This window comes from Semicossyphus pulcher, unplaced genomic scaffold, assembly GCF_022749685.1.
Source record: "Semicossyphus pulcher isolate SPU_LCO1_2020_fin unplaced genomic scaffold, fSemPul1.0.p SCAF_12, whole genome shotgun sequence".
NCBI classification, from domain to species: Eukaryota; Metazoa; Chordata; class Actinopteri; order Labriformes; family Labridae; genus Semicossyphus; species Semicossyphus pulcher.
In genome coordinates, this window is record NW_027211626.1 from 2,345,706 (window position 1) to 2,367,871 (window position 22,166).

At 40.8% G+C, this 22,166-nt stretch overlaps 3 protein-coding genes across 4 annotated transcripts in view; 1 reads left to right on the forward strand and 2 right to left on the reverse strand.

The window, feature by feature from the left end:
* kif16bb (kinesin family member 16Bb) overlaps nt 1–11,623 on the reverse strand; it is a 33,164-nt gene extending 21,541 nt beyond the window's left edge. Inside the window, 12 exon segments of the mRNA XM_069659017.1 lie at nt 5,317–5,376; nt 5,463–5,528; nt 5,647–5,822; nt 5,962–6,090; nt 7,509–7,677; nt 8,152–8,294; nt 8,361–8,476; nt 9,624–9,721; nt 10,863–10,979; nt 11,113–11,245; nt 11,451–11,501; nt 11,577–11,623. Of these exon segments, the coding sequence (XP_069515118.1) occupies nt 5,317–5,376; nt 5,463–5,528; nt 5,647–5,822; nt 5,962–6,090; nt 7,509–7,677; nt 8,152–8,294; nt 8,361–8,476; nt 9,624–9,721; nt 10,863–10,979; nt 11,113–11,245; nt 11,451–11,501; nt 11,577–11,623 (1,305 nt within the window).
* Nucleotides 11,624–12,684: 1,061 nt separating this feature from the next.
* Nucleotides 12,685–14,317, forward strand: mad2l1bp (MAD2L1 binding protein). The gene is made up of 3 exons (XM_069659018.1): nt 12,685–12,709; nt 13,185–13,468; nt 13,732–14,317. The coding sequence occupies exons 1-3, from the start codon at nt 12,685–12,687 to the stop codon at nt 14,257–14,259; spliced, it is 837 nt and encodes a 278-aa protein (XP_069515119.1). The 3' UTR covers nt 14,260–14,317.
* Nucleotides 14,318–14,493: 176 nt separating this feature from the next.
* Nucleotides 14,494–20,862, reverse strand: ephx5 (epoxide hydrolase 5). 2 transcript variants are annotated; one of them, XM_069658607.1, is made up of 10 exons: nt 20,785–20,862; nt 20,630–20,687; nt 20,287–20,500; nt 18,825–19,005; nt 18,533–18,742; nt 16,670–16,799; nt 16,159–16,370; nt 15,927–16,035; nt 15,709–15,834; nt 14,494–15,367 (listed from the first exon to the last, which is right to left on the reverse strand). In XM_069658607.1, exons 2-10 carry the CDS (start codon nt 20,650–20,652, stop codon nt 15,166–15,168), a joined length of 1,407 nt encoding a protein of 468 aa, XP_069514708.1. In that variant the 5' UTR covers nt 20,653–20,687; nt 20,785–20,862; the 3' UTR covers nt 14,494–15,165. The 2 variants fall into 2 exon arrangements, with proteins under 2 accessions (XP_069514708.1, XP_069514709.1); XM_069658608.1 differs by having other exon boundaries at nt 20,630–20,692; nt 20,785–20,853.
* Between the last annotated feature and the right edge of the window lie 1,304 nt (nt 20,863–22,166).

Below are 22,166 nucleotides of genomic sequence, written 5' to 3' on the forward strand. Positions count from 1 at the left end.
CGGAATTGAACTAAATGAATAAGATTTGCAGTCATGGAGTCATGCTCTTTATTTTGAGAAAAATGTGCTAGAGATAGACAGCTTGACATGTTTAATACCATATCCAATTAAACATGGAGGATTTTTTTTTTTTTAAATGCCACATTTAAAACAGTGTATGGTGGAAGAAGGGCAACTACACTGCAATGCCCCAAAACATTACGGGAAACGGGGTGGAAATTCAGAAGCACACTTTCTACAACAAATACAATATTTCAAAACACATAGAAGATAAATGTGTTGCAAATAAAAATATTCAGAAAGACAAAAATGGCAACATTGAAGATTATATCTCGAAGATTTCAGTTTCGTTAACTTTGGCAATTACACGGTAATAGTAAAAGTACACTTCCCAATTTAACCAGACGTCTACGGTTGGCTGCCTTTGTCACGGCTGTAACTCCTGATTTTCCTGGCTGACGGTCGCTTTCCTTTTTAGACTGTTTGCTTCATCTGAGCATCGACTTTGTTTCTTTTTCTTTGGATTTTCACTTCTTGTTGAAGTTGTATCTGTAGTCATCCATCTTTTCTTTGTTTGTTCAGCCATAGTAGATTACTGTTTACTCGCAACACTTGCAGAAACCAGAAATGCAGCCGTTTAGCTCCGCCTACCCTCTCTCGATGATTGAGAACACGTCAGTAACTGGGCCCCGCTTGTGATTTTTTTCAGCAAAAGTCGCCACCAACATACAGTCCGTAAAAATACTATATACTGCAAATGCAAATTCAATAACAATAAACAAATGCAACAGAAACAGGCCTGTAGGGAGCGCTAATGCAATCAATTTATTTGTTATGCCTGTTCATATCCAGCATGTTTCTGTTGTATTCGTTTTGGATTATTGTTTGCATTTCTGAATTTACAGTCTGTTTCCCCAAGTAAAAATGCTCTTGGATGTTGCAGCACGTTTGGCTCGTCGGCCACCATATGTTACACAAAATAAATTAAAATCTACCTTTTCTAAATCTTCTACATGTGATGGAAATATTTGTGTTTATATTTGTGTAAAATAACCATCTTTAAAATGGGGCTGCATGTGTTTCTCTTTACTGGAGTGAGCAAAGGCGCCGCCTGTTATGTCTGTGCAGCATTCCATGCAGGACTTCCACTTATCATTTTTCACCCGTGCAGAATGCAAATATACAGGAAGACAAATGTCAAATCCATAAAGTCATTCATCAAACACTTAGAGTTTCGGCATCGCCGGTGTGCCTGCCGGTCACCAGTCCAGTGGCCTTTCCGCCGAGGTGTCACCTTGTATCATGCATCATAACAGCTGCTCCTACAGCCCTAAATAAGACGTATTTTTCAGCCCTTTCAGGCGGTACAGATATACAATGTTGCCTCTGAGCATAAAGTAATCACTGCTTGGACATGCAAACAGATTTACGACATTGTAACATTAATTAATATGCCGGACAGTCAGAAACGAAAGAGCCATATGTCAATAATCAAGACCTCTTAATTAGGAGCAGTGACAGCTGGTAATGAGCTCCAATGCACCGCCATGAATACTGTCGACCACTAAATGTCACCTGCTAACCACCACACAGAATCAGAATGTTAATTATCCATCGTACATCTATCGCAGACATTCATGTATTCAAAATCCGGACACAATGTCATCTTAAAAGTGCAGCTCCACAAAGCTTTTGGGTTACGATTACTACCGGCTTCAACCCCAGGTGGGAAGTACAAAATACTTACGTAATGTTTGCAGGTATCGGATCTTTACTTGGTTGTTTACATTTAGACACAAATATCTGCATCTCTACTCCTTATATTTTCAAAACAGGCTGTTACTTTATCTTGTAATCTTTTATGTCAGAAGCATCGTACCGCTTTGAGGACCGCGGTAGGATTTTCTATGTTAGCATCTGTTAGCTAAGACTGTTAGCACTTTTAAAACCATCTTTTTGGGCTTGCCATCTTCAGACATTACCCTCTGTGACACCATTTTGCTGGACTGCTTGACAGTTGTTTAATGACCCTGCTGCATTGATAACCATTATCTTGAAAATAATAATAATATTCTGTCTGATCGGGCCCTAACTCCGCCTCAGTTGTCAGTTAACTTGGCCGACTTTTGAGCCATTTTGTTCCAGACGATCACCGTGTCTCTCCATCTTTCATCCCCCTGGCACTTGAGCTGTGGGTGACGGCTGGCCTCAGTCATGAGGCGTACACTGGCTTTACTGATAAGTGGCGCCGCCTACTGATGTGAACGTATATTGGCATTTAAAAGTGTAAACCCAGAATATAAGACGATCCCACTTTTTCAGATTTATTTTAAAAGAAAAAAACGTCTTATATTCAGATCAATGTTGTATTTTGCATCATTGATTGCATCTTTCTGAAATTAAATCTAATTTAAACCTAAATGGATTATAACACATTGGATAGAGAGATTCCTTGGCATATCCATCAGTTTATATCACGCATGACGGAAGTAACATGAAGAAAACAACTTCAAAGACATAAGACAAAAAAAAAAAAAGAACATAGTGACACGAGAGGGAAAGTCGACGGCCGAGAAGAGACACTTTATCCAACTGATTGCCGCATTGGAGCAAAGTTCATGTTCATTATTTTCAGTTTATAGTTTTGTCTTGAATTCATTAATTTAAGTTTAAGAGCCTCCCAAATATGGTTCTGTTAGTTTTGCACAGAACCAGCTGGTAGGAATGTCCTTCAGAGGAACACTTTTTACTTTGGGAAAAAGTTCAGGCTCTGAAATGTTCTTCAGTGAAGAAGTTGAATCAATACTTCCACTTTTACTGGAGCCTTTAATTACTCAAGTTTCTGTTCTTCTACTCGAGTTAGGAAAGTGTGTTCTTTACCATCAAGTCAGATATACATAATATCTATTCAAGCAGCGTCCGAAGGCCAAATGAACACAACTATTTGAACCTGTGCATAATCTGTGAGAAAGAATGCACTGCTCGCATGTATAATTAAGACAAGGAGTCAGCTCATGCTTTCGTGACTGGCACACTTCACAGTTTAATGCATAATGCAACAGGCGACTTGGCTGAATCTGACGAGTCCCAAACAGATGACATTTGGTGTTATTTGGGAGGTTGGGCTCAAATTCAACAGAAGAAAAGTGTTCGGAATAAACTCTGTAAATTGGCAGACTGGCATTTTTTTGGTTGCAGCTTGGGGTCTGTCCCTGCCTCAGAGAAACCATATGTGGCTGACGGAGAAGGAATGACTGTTCTTCCTCTCTTTGTCAAACTCCCCGAACACTTTCACACACTAACTTCAGGATCATTATGAGAACTCAGCTTTTGGATGCCATTTGAATCTAAATAGATGGAAAATTAAATTTAAATGCCAGGTTGACTCTACTCTCATCCCCCTCTCCTCTCCGTGAAGCTGCTGTGGCTGTTCACAAGACCTGCAGTGACACCTTCTGGTAGGATGTCCTAACTGCAGGCAGCCATGTCTGTCAAACTGCTGCTGGGAGCTTGCTGCTTTGCTGACTGTTAGAGTTTAGATTAATACAGCAAACCATCATATTCTATGTAGTCAGGAGTCTTCTTTATTAACATTTAAATTGCATCCTTCTTTCCAAAATACAGTTCTGAATGTTGGACTTGAAAATGAAGTAAGAAGTTATCCTGCTGCTGATTAGTTTTCCATTTAGGTGATTGGTGATGGTTTTAATGTCAGTTTAACATACTCTTTGAGTGCTGTTGAAATATTTATGTATTTCTATGTATTTTACCATGTTTTGTCTACCCGAGTCCATGTGCCTAGGTTTGTATTATATATATGTTTTAAATTGGTTGTAAGATTCACTTCCCCCCGGGGACTGTAAAGCCCAGTTCAGATCAATGACTTGCAACGCAACAAAACAGTTTCAGAATGTTCCAGAGAAAATTGCAGCAGTGTGAACTGGTTAGTTGCAGAGCGTCTGAACCTAGGTCTAACCTAAGCCTAATATTAATGTTATAGTATTAACGCAGAAGTAGTGGGATATGTCAGTGCGTCGTTGCTATGGAGACGGTCAGCTGCGTTGCGTCACTTTGATGTGAACGGTCCAGTTTTAGAAGGTTTACGATCAGATGTCAGGGGATTCTTTTGGCAGCTGCATCCAGTCTCGTTGCAAATCATTGATCTGAACTGGCCTTAAGTCACCCAGGTTTGTTTGACTCTGGAGAAGAGATTGCCTCATAGAACCGTTAATTGTGATCATTTATTTTGCCCTTTTGTTGTGGCGTGACCGATCAGATTCTTTTGAACGACGGTGCCAAGGACGGGGGTCGATCGAGTCGTAGGTCAGGTCGAGATATTTTGGGATATTTTGTTTCCTATTCAATTTTAAAAGCGCAGAATTTTAAATATGCGTCTGTTGACACAGGAGAATATAGTGCAGGCACATTCACGAGTCCGACCACTCTCTACCTCGTAGTCTTGTGACGTTTGCGAACAATGGAACAATAATTAACAGAGCCATACGATCCGGCTCCCTTTAAAGAGTTGTAATTCCCAACACTACTGCTGTAAGCCTTTGTTACTTTATTTCCTGATCTTATAACGGAAGCTTTTATTTTAAAAGGCCTTAAAGAGACTTCCTGCCTTTCGTAAAATTAACGCACGTGAGGCGAAACGGTCGAGAGAACGTCAAAGAGTTAAATGTGTTAGCACCCCCTGAAAAGGCATACGGGTAGTTTGTTAGACATATTGCTTTGTTTAACTATGTTTTGCATTTAAGTTCTGAAGTGAAAATAAACTAAATTAAATGCAGAGTTTAATAGAGTATTGAACAGTGTGTTTTCTAAACCAGCTCTTATGTTGGTCATCAGTTGAAGTGTCAGAGGGATATGCTACAGGGATCATAATGTTGAGACTCCAATGGACATAACTGAACTCGAGTACCTGCCATTTTATTCTTAAAAGTTTCCGCTTCACTGTATAAAACTTCACTTCAACACACCGTACCGTGTTTTTGAATCAAACTAACAGATGTTAAATTGGCCCAAGGAAATGTAATCAAACGCTCCTTTTTTCTCCCATTTCCTCTGGGTTCAAAGTATTTTTGAGGGGCTGAATGTGGCCAGTGCTTAGTCATACATGTAAAGGAATAAAAACAAGTTTAAAAAAAAAGGTATTGCATTTTTATGAATCATTTTAAAAAGCCATTACTTTTAAGATTTAAAAAAAATTAACATATGCACTTCTGCGGCCTCTGTGCAGATTTCTGGAAGGAAACATCCTGTTTCACTACATTTAAAAGAAGGTTTAAATACATGAATGAATCACTGATTTACCTGCAGGATACTCTGCATCTCGCTCCATTTGCTGGTCCACTCCCTGGTCAGTGCTAGAACCTGGGGGAGCAGCAGAAAAAGCAGGTGTATTATCTACTAAAGTGAACATCAAAACACTTGTTTCCCACTGGCAGAGGATGACTCACCTTTTCCTCATTCTGAAGCAGCTTCTCCTCCACCTTCACAGGGGAAGACAGCTCCCCACAGGGAACCTGGAGTAGTAGTGAAAAGAAACCCGCCCTGCATTATAACCTTTGAATAAAAGACTGTCAGTAAACATTTTGTAGTATCCTTGATGGGCTGTTATGTGTGCTGGAACAACGGCAGGACCTGATTTGCTTCTTCCAGCAGCATTCGGAGTCGGGTAACCTCTTCCTGCAGCTCTCTGATCACCTTCACGCTGCCGTCTTCGTTCACCGTGGGAGAGGTGACGATGTTTTTAGCTCGGCTGGCGTAGCGCAAAGTGCTCAGGGTCTCCCCGTAGTTCACATCAGCGGGAGAAACGGCTGCCAGGAGAGGACGCCAGGGAGGAATGAGCACAGGTTTTAAAAACGTGAAATGAACAAAACGATCATGCGCGTGTTACATGTTACTCCATTTTCAAGAACAGGTGAGATATGAGATGAGATATTTTTGTGGACATACTTGCGATCATAGTGGTCACAGAGTTTCCGCCCAGGCTGTCTTTGAGGAGCCATGTCAGCACAGAGTCTCGATAAGGAATGAAGATCTTCTGCTTCTTTTTTGTCGACTGTCCTCCCCCGCTGAGGTCAGCTGAGAGGTCACAGAGAAAGAAAACACCGACTCAGAGAAACTCAACAGTTACAGTAGGTTTATGAAATGTTTCATCCTTAAAGCTCTATAGCAGCTGTTCCCAAACTAAGATAAGTATTTCCCAATACATTTATATTTGATAAAGAGAAAATAGATGTAGATAAAAATTCTAAACTTTGATTCTCATCTGATTTAGAATAAATAAAGTTTTGTAGTGGGCACATACAAGGAATGTACAGACACGCAAACTGACATACTACACTCAAAACAAGGACAGGTTAGACAAGGTAACACAGACACTAAAACTACTCTCCTGCAGCCCGCCTGCAGTACCCCCAAGGCCTAAACTTTGGGAGTCATTGCTCTATAGACTCAATTTTGGAACAAAAGGCTAACTCTCCAACATTTATCGTGAAATATTTATCAGAACCCATCAGCTATCATCTGACGACGATGTTGCCTGCAGCGATGAACATGTCGGGCATATCAGGTTTAGCGATAAGCGACTTCCAGCGCAGACTTCCTTCTCCGCGTGCTGCATTGTTTACGGTCCAGTCAGCAGCTCGAGCAGCGACCGCGTGTTCAGATCAAAGTGAAGTGAAATTCTCCCTCCAGATATGTCTGCTAAATAAACGCTGTCATCTCTTGGTTCGTCCCATCCCCCGGAGGAGCGCCCGTTCATCTGTTTGTGCTGAGTCTCAGTCTCACTGTAAACAGTAAGTTACACAGAGGCTGCACTCTGGCTTACTTCAGCGGGATGAAGCCCAAACAGAAACAGATTTTCTTGTGATCGACTTTAATTAACGGCTCTTCAGTTTGCTGAAAGAACAACATCATGATGCAGATTAGGAACAACACGAAGCTTTGTCAGGTCTGTCCTCAAGAGGAGAAGAAAACTACTGTAACATGAGGAGTTTGTTGAACGGAGGGCGGAGCCAACTTTTCTGATGCATTCGAGGAAGTTGGGAAATCTAAACACTAAACGGCTGAACATGGTCGAGCAAATTTGTCTCAAGTTGAATTTTTGATGTGGAACAGATTGTTAGCTGAACTTAAATCCAGATGTCTGTTTATAGAGATTAATAAGAAGATAAATCGTTGTCAGATCAGCGCTGATTGGAGTTAGCAGTTTACGTTCCTCCTGCTTTTGCTCTCCACACCAACTCCTGCATACACTGAAGCCTGCTGATACGTTTCAATACAACTCGGAATACAAACGAAAACCAGAACACTTCCCGTGCTAAAATCCTGTCACGTACCTAATCTGCCTTTTTTTGGTAGAATTTGTAAATAGAGATTTATCGTTAATAAACTGTTGCTGGTTTGTCATTATTCACAATCATTATTACTGAGCTGACTGGCTTAGAGAAGTGGATAAAGTTGTGATGTCACAGTGTGGCAGTAATGCCGTTATTTACCCAGAGCTGAGATCACAGTGCCCAGGGTGACCAGGGATTTGTTGATGTTGGCTCCTTCCTTCAGTCTGGTTCCTGTGGTGCACGTGGCGTCGGCTCTCTCGCTGCCTGCCAGGTCCACCAGGTGGATCTTACTCAGCGTCTCACATGGCAGCTCCGAATCAAACCGAGCCTGTGGCACGAAAGAAACGCAACTGAGCAATCTTCATTTAGTTCAAAGGAGGAAACATCACAGAGGAATACTAAGGCATATAAGCGGTATCACGACAAAAGTGCTGCTTAAGATGGAAAAAATTAAAATGCCTTTGAAGATGGAAAAAAAATGTTCAAAATGATCTTTACACAAAGCGGATAAACAAGACTAATTAGAGCTCTAAGGGGATGGCATTTACCAACATCCAAAGAGTTTTCAGGGAACTTTTAAAGACGTTTAAGCACAATTCATACCGGCAACATGAGACCCAACTGCAGAGAAGCATGTGAAATAAGATATAACTTTATTGATCTGCTACACGGGGGGGCAGTTCACTTGTTTCAGCAGCTCAAGAGTCAGAGCAGGGGAAAAGAGAAGCCAATGATTCATTAAAACACAAGTAATAAGCTGATAAGAGTAATAGATAAATATATATGCGAGTGCTGCAGTCACCTGTGTGAAGCTGATGGTGAAGATGGCGTGGGAGCGGCTGCTGCAGTCGTTCATGCCCGTGCTCGCTGTGGTGCGGCTGCTGTTTCCGAGGAGGATCAGGCCCTCCATGTCGCTGTGGTTGTGCACCAAATGCTTCGACAGATCTGCACAATTTCTGCATTACATTTTCTGCATTTCATAGAAACTCAGCTGCGAATAAACGGTCTTACTCTCTACGTAGGGTCCATCCCTGGGGTGCTCTCTCACTCTCAGGCCTCCACCATCTGTGGGCGCAGTTCTTCTCTGCAGCAGGTCCTGCACACGCTCATTATAGATCTCCAAGTAGCTGGTGCCAAGACAGAAACACAATTGAAAATCAGATCCAAGATTGCAGACAAAGGCCGAAATTGATGATGGGTTTCAGTGTTGAAATGTGAATGGCACAAAACCAGATGAGAACAAAACCAGTTCCTTTTCTCTGTCTACTATGAAAATAGATGCACATGAGGTTAAAAGTCAAATTGTTGTGCATGCATTGTTCTGCTTGCACTGTCAATGAATAAACAATTGTATGCAAAGTAGATTTGGGTGTAGCTCTTCAGTCAGTGCTGCTGTATGTGTGTGCAAGAAGCAAAAGGACTACTCTGAGTGTCTGACTCAGAAACAATGCAAAGCATGGAGCAATTAGGCTTTACACGAGCGTGACAGAGATGAAATGGCCAAGGATGAAGCCATGCAGGTTGTTTTCTGGCAGAGCTTTGGGAAGTGGTTGCAATATTAGATGGTTTCTAAATGACTCGAGGCAAAGCCATTATTACAATAGCAACCGCAGTGAAGATTAATATGCCAGCTCCATATGACGCCAACTTCCATCCTCTCCTGACCAATTGTTTGTCTGACCATGAAGCCGTATGTTATTCTACGGTTGTGTGGTTTAGCACTCCTGCTACCTGCTCCTGATCAGGAAGACTTTGGTTGAACTCATGAAATGTTCTGCAGCTCTGTGTCTCGTTCAAATAATATTAACAAATTTACTTGTTCAAGCACATTTTTGCAGCGCTGTTTCCTGGCAGTTTCGGGATGAGTCAAACAGAGAACTTATTGCTGCATTGAAGTGAATGCTAACGATGCACCCTCTCTATAATGCAAGTCTAGTTACATTTGTAAAGTTTAAACTCGTTTACTCTCCAATAGCAACAAATCCAACCTTGACCGCCCATAGATTCTTTGGTTGAGAGTCAATCCACGCCTTACATTTACATAGTGATCTCAGCGCTAAAAGGTTTAAAGTTGTAGTCTTAATCATTACATTAAAAGATATTTGGTGGCAACGCAATAAGCACCTGGTCTTTAAGCATCCATTCTCTGAAGTGAAATACTGTCCTGGACTGTTTTTGCATGTTTCAAAGTTTAACAATCAAACAAATCTGCAGAAGAGTCCTGCAACATTGATTAAGATAAAAAGCATTGCCATCTGAGTGAAGGTCCCTTACCTGACCTCTGTACGAAATGACACGGCATCACTTTGGCTTCTATTGGATATCTCGCTGAACAAGCCTTCACAGATGCGTGGGATTAATCCTTTATCTTCCTGTCACATCAAAAAAGGACAAAATGGCTCATTTAGATTTCTTATTACAAAATGACAGTGTCACATGGTGTACTTTAAAATGACAACTTAATTTTGCTCCTATTATGTTCTCTTAATTTGAGTGTCCATGCTTTACCGTGACCACAACTCAGCACATGCAAAGACTGCTGAACAACACAAACAGCAGCTCATCTGATATGGACTTACTGAAGCATAAAAGCAATTCCACTATGAGCTGCATGCCCTCTTGTTTTAATTACAAAGTAACAGATAGTAAGCATTAAGAGCCATATATAATTATCTGGGATGTTGACAGCAGCTCCGCTGATGACCTTGCACAAGTCTCCTGGTAGACGAGCAGAACCCTCCCTGGTAATGTGAAATTTCCATTGCTGTGCAAGGTGAGGGGGAGAAAAGCTGCGGGCTGCTGCACTCATCACATTTTCTGATTAGAGGGGAAAAACATGGAGATAAATGAAGAGGAGGGGAGGGACGTCTGATGAAGCTGCCATCCGTCAGTTTCTAATGCGGTGAGGAGTCAGTGCTACGTGCACGCAGGGTTAGCTGTACTGTGGTATTCTGCAATGCAAGCTGTACTGTGGTGTGAATATTGTGACATCCCGGGTGTCCGTGATGATCGAGGGGCTAATTTACAGGGCAAGTGTGGCATGCAAGTTGGCACTTTATCCTAAGAAAGAGTGCTGAGGAAGCTGAGAGAGGGCCAGACTGCAGATCTATTCAATTTGAGGCTTGTGGGCCGAATCCTGCCCTTTAATGGCCTCAGTCCGGCCATTTTATCATTTATGAAAGATTATTCATTTGAAAAAAGTGTTTCTTCTAATTAAAGACTTCACCTTTCATACTTCTGATACAGCCATACAGATCTAACTTCAGTTCATTGGTCAGAAAATTGGGGAGATTCAGGAGAGTCAAACTGAATATAAGGAGTTGTTAAATAGAACATTGTATTTATTAAATTATAACTCGAACATTTTAAAAAGGTGCATTGTGAACACATTGAAAATACTAGTTTTACAGGTTTGATAGAAAAATAAATGTCTGCCCATTGCCCCCTTGATTTTTTGTTTGTTTTCGATCAGCCCCCTTTAAAAAAAAAAGGATTTAAATAGACCTTACTTACTGCATAACCCATCATGGTGTAAGATTTTCCAGAGCCCGTCTGGCCGTAGGCAAACACACAGGCATTCAAACCCTCAAACGCAGCTTTCAGGACATTAGACCCCAAGTCACGAAAAATCTAAAGCAGCAGAGATATGGTGAGTTAAAATATCAGGTTAAAAAAATATTGCATGATGAAGTAACCAAAAAAACAAGACTTTTACCTTGAAAATGTGCATGAAGTTGAAAATGATATAGAAAGCTACGGATACCTTCTCCTGGGATGCAAATGTGGGGCTTCCTCTGTCACTTGAATCATATGAAAAGTCATAAGAAAATGTCTTCACTGTGTCCTTCTGTTTGTCCACTTGAATACCTAATGGCTAGGTCAAAGGTCAAAGAAATCTGTGTTATCCTCAGGTGGGCAGTTAGTAGTTAGCAGAAACCACATAAGTAACAGGCAAATAATTACAATAAATATAACAAATACAATCCATGAAAATAAACTGAAAATTAGCTAGTTTCAAATGCAGTGCACAATCTAAATAAAAAACGTCTTTGGCAGAAATAAAATGTATTTTTGTTGTTGGTTTAAAATACCTTAACAGACGTAGTGTCCCCCTTCATATGAATTATAACCTTCGATGATAACTGCTTTTCTCTGTGGAAAAGTGAACGTGAGTGACATGAGCGTGTATTTAATAAACTTTGATAAAACAGCAGTCAATCTACCTACCTTTTGTTCAGTGGACGGACTCGGACAGCTACTCGCACTGAAGCCATTGTTTATTTATTTAAAAAAAGAAACTGAACACCTCCAGCAGCCCGTCCAGCCAGACTGTCCGCACCTGCTTTGAAAGAGAAGTCTTACAAGCACGTGAGCATTACGGCAGCCTATATTACACCTAATTATCACACCTGGGGCCTGTGCTTGTTTGTGCATGCAATACACAAAATAGCCACCGGGGGTGCTATTGTATGGCTCGATAGACTAAACCACAAACAAAAGTCTTTAATAATATCATTTGGTTGATATTATACTTTATATCCACTAATATTGTAGAAAGAATAAAACAGTTTTACACACTTAATTACACTTAATTATGAGTTTCAAATCAATAAATTAGTTGTATGATATTAAAATACATGTGTTCACTCCACTGTATATCGTTACTTTAACTGTCCCCACATGCCGTAAAGTGTGGCAGCAGAATTTTAATACAGTCCCAAAGAATGACGTTTACTTGTGTCATGATCAAACCATTTTCAACCGTAAATAATGACTAATTTATACATACGGCCTTCACATCAGCAAGAATAAACGATGTTTGATGTGTTTCGCAAATAATAGCCGGACGAAGAGTTTTCAAATGGAAGCTTGTTTTTTCCTAATTTTTCCATGGAACTTCAATGCAGCATGGTGTCGATCCACGTTTCCCATGATGCACTGCGGAAAGGACCCGGCGGGGACATTCAAAACTATGGCAGGAGAAGACTCGATGATATTTAAAACGAATTCAAACCCAGAAAATGCGGAGAAGAAGTTGATTGTTAACAGCGGAGACAGTAAGATAAAGAGACGCCTTTCGTTTTCGTCAGAAAATGAAATTAAAAACCAAGACGAGCCGAATATGTCATGTAAAGTCGTAACGTTACAAGGTGTTCCCGACGACTCGAATTCATGCCGAGTTACTGCGGAAATGGCCGAACAGCTCCTATCACAGCCTGTAAAGTCATGTTTAAAGTTGAAAAATACAATAGTATTGAAAGATGCTTCCCCTGAAAATCGGTTAAATTCAATACAGCAGAGAGTGGACATCACTGAAGACAAGGAAAACACCGCTATGCCCTCCACAACCAGCACTTCGGGTAGGAAACACTACCGGTGTGATGATATAGGGTGCTCTGGGGACCTTTAAGCAACGTTCTTAATTTCAGATAAATTTATTCGGATAACTTGTCATGTATATATAAAGATGAGTTATTGCAGTGGTACATTTTCACTTTGATAGGGGGTGATATAATATTCTGAAAAGGACAATCCTGAATAACAATTTTGATTTTGATTTGTTGAGTATATTTTGCTGATCACACTTTCGCTTTTAAAGGCAGGGCCTTTTCTGATTCTATTACATACTTGTGATTTGTTAAGTAGATCAGTGGAGTATTTCTTTCACCACAGCCAATAAGTGGATATATTTTAAGTTTGGAGGGGAAATGGAAACAATTGCTTAATTACAAGACTGGCCTTGCTGGGTTTCATTAACATTTAACTGGCTAAAATTGAGCGAGCCAGGTCAATTACTCACTCTAATGACACAATTACTGGTCTTCTTTTGGACAGATGACACCCTAGAAGAGGGCACTTCTGGTCAGAGAAATCTGCAGGATTCCAATGTGATTGCCAGTCAACAACATGCTAACACAGAGGACAGTGATGCTCAGGTGGCCCTAAGAGCACAGGAGGAAGGCTACGTCAGCGTGGCCTTTCCCGGCAGCGTAACTCAGGAAGGCTGCTGCCGATTTGTCAGTGAGATCCTCAAGTGCATCCTCTATCAGAGACAGCAGCTACCCATGACGTACGATCAGCTGGTGTACTCTCAGAAGAAGCAGCAAGCATCAGTGCAGGTGAGTTGGAAAAATATCAATTAGTGCAAATTCTCGGAAGTAAAACAAAGTGTGATGGTGTGCTTTGGTTTGGGGAAAAGGAGAAAAAAAGCCAAGGCACTCTTCTAGAAAAAGGCTTATTTCAGTTGGGCATTTAAAAGTAAAAAAGCCATGAGTAAGCCTAATGAATAAAGGCTGTTTTGCAGAGAGCCTTGGTATTTTATTACCCTTCATACAAATAGTTTTGGATTTGAAATTAACAAAAAGTCTTTTTTTTTTTTTAGGATAAAGACTTGGTGAGTCGGAGGCCAGCACAGTCTGCAGACATGGACTGGCGAAAGTGTCAACAGACCCTTCAGGAGCTGGAGGAGGTGCTGCAGCAGCTGGAGGTGCTCTTTTCTCTCAGCAGGGTGCCTCGTGTGCTGCTGCTCATGGGCGGCTCCCTCGTCCTTCCCAAAGAGCTGTATGAGATCAACATGGAGGCTCTGGAAGTAGCCGGTGGAGATCAGTGTCTACGTGTTTCCTCATGCTTAAGGCAACTCTTCCGCACTCTCTTTGTGGCTGACCTTTTGTCTGACAGCAGACCGGTTCGTTTAATGCCCACCACAGTGCTGGTGCTGGCTCACAGGGACTGCGGTGTCGGATGGTTCCGCCCTAAACTACAATTTAAAATGCCAACGCGTGTAAAGAACCAAATTATTGCTCTGTCTACTGATCCCAGCACATGTAAGAACCCGAGGGCAGAGGGGTCAGACTGGCAGGATTATGTGTGGTTTCAGGCGCCAATGACTATTAAAGGCTTTGGAAAGTGACCCAGAAAGTTTGGGAGTGAGATCAGCACTCTCTCTGTGTAATACGACTCAACTTTAATGGACGTTCAAATTAATTTTGAACTCTTATTTGTTGATATTTTAATGAATTATGAGTTAACATTTTCTACTTGAAATGAAAAAGTCTCATTTATAACAATTGTGGCTTTATTGATTAAAGCAGCATGGCGACTTCTCCTTTTTTTGTATTTTGGAGTAACTAACAATGTGTTTTTTAGTGATGCTATATAGCAAAGTTTCAGGAGCAGGACCACATCTCAATCACGCCTCCTCCAGCATTTTCATAAATTCAAATTTAACCCTTTCCTCCTCTTTCGCTCTCGTGTTCTGCATCTTACTCTCTCGGTTCGTCGTGCCCAGGTGCTACGGCGGATCCCCAAAGCTTCCCCAAAACGAAGTTTAACAACACTTAATTCAACATCAATATCAATTCAATGCAAATTGTTAAATCACATTGTGTTGATGGTGTGGTCCTTGCCAGCGAAAGAGCCTTTTTTTGGCATTTGAGAACATAAAGTTTTATTGTTTGTATTTATGAAAATGTTATAATAAATATCCCAGATTTTTAAGACATCCAACACAAAACAACAAATTAAAATAAAGGTGCAATATATTTTTAATCAGCACAACTTTTAAGGTTTAATGCATATTATTGCTGTCTTCAATCAGATCTTTGGATACACTGAAGTGCCAGTATCATCTGTGTATATGTTTACATCCATTGTAATCTGAAAAGGGTCTCTTAGTGCAGTTTTGGATGCAGCCAAACAATGAGATGCACTGCAGTGAAAAGAGAGACAAGGACGTGCATTTTTGTCTCATTTGGAATGATCAAAAGCAATACACGTGTACCATAATTACATCGGTCTATTAGTGCATCATGAGCGTTCACAACTTCTCCACCTTTTTGACAAACTGGACAAAGTCGTTGGCCAGCAGCTGGGGCTCCTCAAAGGCAGCAAAGTGGCCGCCTCGCGGCATGAAAGTGTACGAGTAGATGTTTCGATACCTAATTTCAGCCCACGATTTAGGGCAGTGCATCAGCTCCTCGGGGAACGCAGCGAGTCCAGTGGGCACAAATATCCCCGTCCTGTAACAAAAAGATGACATTCTGTCAGGTTTATGTCATCACAGGGTAAAGACGCTGTCAGATTAACAAAATAAAAGTCTTTGTTTTGACAGTGTTAGCATTTCTTTGCATCCACTCTTTGGTCCATATTACTCCTGAAGTTCTCTTTTTTTTAAGAATTTCCAAAATAAAAGTCTAGAGTTTTAAAGTACTGACATTTGGCAGCAAACTTCCCATCGGCCCTTTGTAGAATTTCCAAAATAAGTCATTGTTCTCACAGTATGAGCATTTTACTTCCCCTCTTAGTAGAATTTACAAAGGTAAAGTCATAGTTTTGACAGTATTAGATTGTTGTCACATACTTTGCATCCACTCTATTGTCAGGATTGGTCTTTAAGTTCTCTTTGTAGAAGCGCATGGAAGAGACGATGGAGCCTGTGGTCCAGTAGATCATGACATTTGTCAAGAGGTCATCCAGGCTGAATTTTCTGTATAAAAGCATCCATTCATAATAAAAGACTGCCCACAACAAGCCTATTAAAACCAAATCTATCTCAGTATAATGTATTCTGTCTTGTACCTTTCCAGACCACCATCAACCAGATCTTTGTTCCTCATATCAGTCCAGGTGGAGAACTTCTCCAGGATGTAGGCCGCCAAACCCACAGGAGAGTCATTCACTCCACAGCCTGAAAAAACAATTTAAACTACATTAACAGCTGAAATAATAGTGACATTACTAAAGTCCACAGTTTCTTAGTGGTTTCAAAATCATAATCATGAGTCTGTTTCCTGGTTGTTCCCGCCCCCACCTGCAGTGTCTGGTTTAGTGGCCTGGATGTGAAGGTAGCCTGATTCCCTCAGAATTTCATAGACGTTCTTCTCGAAGAAAGGGAACAGCCTGCGAACATCTTCCCGACTAAAGCCCACCAGGAAGGGCAGATAGGGACCGATTATGAGGGACAACATCACTTTGAAGCCCTTATTTGACATAAACATGTTTAAGTGGAGTCCTTTCACGCTCCTGTTGAAGATAAGAACAGATTACCAAAACAACACTCACTTTAACCCCAGATTAAAGGTAATGGTGTGATTTAATAGCTGTTTTGGCAGAACATCCTTTATTTACTTCAGTCTCTGGGAATTTATAGTGTCAGCAGCTTTGGGGTATTTGTGCACTTTGGACACAGCAGGCACTGTTTCATAATTTCCTTAAGAATGTCACAACGCTCTCTCTGTAATAACAACAAGTTGGAGGTGGAAATTCCCCAGCAGTGATAAGTTGTGGCATGTTTTCTGTTTGTGCTTGTTTTGCTGTCTTACTGAGGCTTCATCTGTGCCATGTTGGTGGTGATGAGGGAGCCCCAGTCTCCTCCCTGCAGATAGAACTGGGAGAACCCTAAACGCTCCATCAGTGTCAGGAAAATTCGGGCGGCAGCAAGGCTGTTAAATCCTGAAAAGATACAGAGAGCACAGCTGTTTACATCCATACCTTCCACCAAGGACTTTTAATACCAAGAGATTCTTTTCAGGGGACTTAAAGGCCCATTGCCGCCTGCGTTTCCACCTTTAGGTGCTTTACGACAGCAGGAACCTTTTGAGGAACTGTGTTTCGACAGCAGGAACAGGGTCTAAATTTAGTTCCAGGGTAACTGACTTACCCCCTGAAAAGTACCTGCTTTGGGGGTAGTACTTTCCAACAGTCTAGGAACATCTCAGGGCGAGGCCTGCAGTGCTGATCATTTCTGATTGGTTGAGTACTCACAGCATTTTATTTCACCCACTAGGGCTGCACGATATTCAAAAAACATATATACAGGTGCTTTTCGACAGCAGGAACTTTCCCCAGGAACTAGGAACCTTGTGAGGAACTCTGTGTGTTTCGACAGCAGGAACCAGGGTCTAAATTTAGTTCCAGGGTAACTGACTTACCCCCTAAAAAAGTCCCTGCTCAGGGGGTAGTACTTTCTATAGGTGTAGGAACTTTCAGGGCGAGGCCTGCAGTGCTGATCATTTCTGATTGGTTGAGTACTCACAGTGTTTTATTTCACCCACTAGGGCTGCATGATATTTGGAAAAAAACTTACATAGCAATATCTTTTTGTTTGCTTTGAGATATTTATTGCGATATTAAAAATACAGGAAATCACACCAGATGAATGCAGCGTGTTTTCATGTCCATATAAACAATTAACGATCATATTTCTTACTGTCTGGGACTTTTAAGTCTAAATTCCTTTAACATACCCCCCCCCCCCTTTTACTTTTACCACTCTTGGTTAAGACACCCTAATGAAAAAGTAGGATAGTTCAGTTGGAGCGACACGTTTCCAAAATAAATACAAATAGACCTGTAAGCTGCTGTTGTGTTATTTATATGGTATGTCATCAATCATTTCTAACAGTGTTCAAATGTATGTTTCTCACGATGTGTGTGTGCTGCGGACGAACGGACAGTTCATGGAGCGCCGTGAGGTTGTGTGTGCCAACAGGAAGTAGGAGACGCGAGCTTTCGTGCTCAATGAATCCATTTGCAATGCAATAAAGCCTGATCAAAAAACAGCACTAACAGCGGCTAACTTTAGTGTCACACAAAAGATGATACTGGCCGGTTCGTCGCGTTTTACCTGTGAAGATTAGGCAGATAAGTCTGCTGCCGTCTGAAAAGCACCACATCTGTTTTAAACAGTTTTACAGAGATTCCACCCATGCCAGTATTTTTAAATCAGTGAGATGCATCAAGACTACATAACTCCTTTTTTATTTATTAATATATGGCTTGAAATTCAGCATGAAGACCTTTTATCGAACGTCTTATTTTAGCCCTAGCATTCTTCCTTCTTTAAATACCAACCTCACAAGTGCATAATTGTGAAAATGACAACCACTACTTCCTCAGAACATTGTAAATACTTGGTATATGGTATGGCAACACATCTAGACGGTCACACTACTTGCTGTTCTGCCTGTCTTGAAAATGATGCACATACTTGACCAATCAGAAATGTCCAGAGAACTACCACTTCAGCAGAGACCTGTTAGGGGTGAAATAGTCCTCAGAACTGCATGTAGACCAGACCCTGGTCCTTTTGATGGAAAAGCATTGACTATCTCAAAAACTCACTTGACCCTGGGGAAAGTCCATGTGGTGGAAACGCATCTATACACAGATTAAGGATCACCTACCTTGTTTACGAGGGGCATCCGAGAAACCGTAGCCAGGGATGGATGGACATATGACCTCGAACACGAGACCATCCTGGCTCTCTGTGAGAAGGGGCAGAATCCTGTAGAACTCATAGAAGGACCCAGGCCAGCCGTGTATGAGCATAAGAGGCAGGACCTTCTGATTCTCACGACGTGGTGGTCGCACGTGGATATAGTGCACATCCAGTCCTACATTAAAGAGGTCGCATTATTGTGAAAAGCAAAGAAAAAATAAGCCAAATGTGCAAATTATTATTAGAACTGTGTGTACCTTCTATTTTAGTTTTGAAGTGTGGATACTTGTTAAGCACTGCAACCTGCTTCTTCCAGTCAAACTCGTGTCTCCAGTAGGAAACTACTGTCTTGAGATGAGTTAAATTGAAGCCATACTGGAAGCAGCTGTCTTCTAAAGGATCAGTGTAGCGACATCTGTCGATGCGCTCATGAAGGTCCTGTTGATTAAGAGCCCAGTTTATTGCTTATCATAAACATGTTACTTTCTAATTATTTATATTAATGCTCCTTCTATTTTGATCATTGTTGAGGACAATTGTAGTTACCCATATTCTTACAGTGGCCATTTTTCTTTGATGTAGTGCTTCTGTATCCCAGGTTTTAAATCAAATAAATGTTGAGTTTGTAACAGTAGTTACTTTGTCACATCCTGATAATTCAGCAACTGACAAGACAATGGATAGTGAAAATCTAGAGGGACATTAAGGCTGGTTCAGACTGAACGCGTGAGCAGAGCGTGGCGGCTGCAGCTCCTGCCAACAAGGTGTTCGTACAGGCGATGCAGCCGGCACGCTATGCTCACGCGTGCAGTCTGAACCAGCCGTTAAGTTGCGCAAGACGCGTGTGACATGCGCGGGTCACCCTGGCGGCGTGAAGGCACTTTCCTGTTTTCGTGCATTTAAAATGAAAATGAAGACGTTCTGCTGCCGTCACGCTCTGCTCACGCATGCGGTGTGAAGCCTATTAAATAACCCATTAGCTACCGCGAGACAAAAGCTAGCATTTAAAGTAATAATCTGGATTTTCATTTGAATAAATGTCTGTTAAGTCACTATTTAACACAGAACGAGGTAACACACAGATTTTCTCTGTGTATTGTCTTTTCAATTGATGAGCAATCAAAGCGGTAAAGTGATAATAATTTCCAGATATTTTAAGTTCATATGACTTATAACTTATAACCAAAACACAGCAGTAGGGCTGGGCAATATGACAAATACTGTATATGGTTAAAACAAATGTCTATCGTATGCGTTTTTCTATATCGTGATGTCACAAAACCAGCAGCTGAGCTGCTCTACGGCAATTTTTACGTCATTTTGACAACGCTTTACGTTCTAATCCTTGCACGTGGGAGTGGACCTGGAGCGACCCATAGAGGGAGGCGCTGTTTATCAACACTGACATTAACATGCAGAAATGGACTCAGGCTCAGCCCAAGTGAAAACAGGAACTAACAAGTATTTAAGTCACACAGGATTATCATGAAATAGGCTTAACCATGTGGTTGTTTCAGATGGACTACTTAATTGTTAAATTACCAGGAAACATGATATATCGTGATATATATCATTATCGAGAAAAATCCTAGGATTTTGGCCATATCGCCAAGCCCTACACAGCAGTATAACAAAACAGCACCAAGCTTTCGACCCTTAGCATGACGTCAGAGGAAAATGGCGACAGTGTGAACTGGGTAAATTAAAGCTCAAAAGGACCTTGATCTCTTCATCTGAGGTTTCAACTTTAAAGGGATAGATTTTATCATCCTCTGTCAGTGGTTTCTCTCCTGCTCCCCACCATCCTTCACCAAGAGGGATACTTTTCACTTGTCTTCTTTTGTGGAGCATGTATGCCAGGATGCCCCCTGCTGCCACTGCTGAGCCTATCAGTGCTTGCTGTTGGACAACTTCCAAGTCAAAGAAAGTTTCCCTGCAAAGTAATGCACAAAAGTCATATGAGGAAAAACTCATTGAAGATAATAACAGCTCTGATATCATTAGAGGTAATAATATGTCGGTAAATTAGATTTTTAGAGCTCAAAATACCTAAGCTACTTACTTTAAAACCTGCAGTCTCTGCATAGTGCAGTTCCAAAGGTGAGATGTTTTTTTAAAACCTGCACTGGGACAGAGGTCAACAACGATTCATTTACCGCAATGCGTTACAAGAATTGTTTATTAGCAGGTCAATATTCCGCTAACGTTTTAACATACCTTGTTTGCCCTCTTAAAAACTGCCTTAAGATAATGTTACAGTTTCTACAAGTGGAGGGTGCGTACGGGGTTCACCTGTGCACAACACGAACACAATCGCGAGACGAGACAAGCTGAAAAGGCGGAAATCTCATTGCATTCAAGTAGTGTCGGAAAAACGAGTTACCAACTGGGAAAATTCATAAAAGGGCTCCCTGAAGTTGGAACAACAACTAGGAAAGTCGAAGAAAATTGATTAACGAAATGTGTAACCGTTAGATGCTGTTAATCGACTTCCTGGATCTCCTTTTTTTGCTATAAAATATATGATATGATATCATATATATATATGAAATTGGTTCTTTTAGTCCATTTACATTGTTGAATGTATCAAATTCCATAAAAAATAAACAGATTACCAATTAAATAATTAAAACAATAGGACAGTTAAAAAATATTATATATTAAGTAGGGCCGTCAATCGATTAAAATATTTAATCGTGATTAATTGCATGGTTGTCCATAGTTAACTCTTGATTAATCGCAAATTAAAAGCAAATTATTTACCTGTTGTAAATGTAAGAAAGGTTTTTTAAGTTTTTAATGCTCTTATCAACATGGGAATGGAGAAATATGCTTCCTTTATGCAAATGCATGTTTATTATTACTGCAACATTCCAAAACAATGAAAAATACTGTCCAGAATATTCTACAGAATAACCTCACTGCATGCTCAAAAAATATGCTGAAAGTATAACATGGCAATCATCGCATATATCAATGATTTCTGTGAGAAGCACATCACATGTAGACTTACTCACTCTGGATTACCCTCTTTCTAGATGCTTATTTCTTCCTTCCACCGTTTAACTGTACTCTCCTCTTCACATTAATTCACAAACAACTTTAATCTGATCACTTTGCTTTGCTTCAGTCCCCCAACACACCTGCACCTCTGCTCTCTGCATAGCTGCTGGCCCCGCCCCCTCTATCTGTCTGTCTCTCTGTCTGCTACGTTGACAGTCTTCATCAGCAGTGTGTTTAATTAAGTCACAAAAGTTCAATATTTTCCCATACATTTTCCCATACAATGGTTTATCTTTTTTCTTTAAAGGGGAGTGCAGTGAAATAACATGTTTATTCCTTTTTAAATTCACATACTATAATTAAATCAAAACCTATCCGGTCAAATCAACGCGACCGGAAATTAAAAAGGAGATCTGAAAAGATAAACTATGTTATTTGTCTTGTCATTTTGTGCCCTTCTTGTAACTTCAAAAGGGCTAACACATTGAGCTGAACCAAATAATTTAAATATAAAAATAAAATTTCCTTATATAAAACATTTTTCCAAGGAAAATGAAACTGAAGAAAGTACAAACACTGCGCAATAAAACCAAACC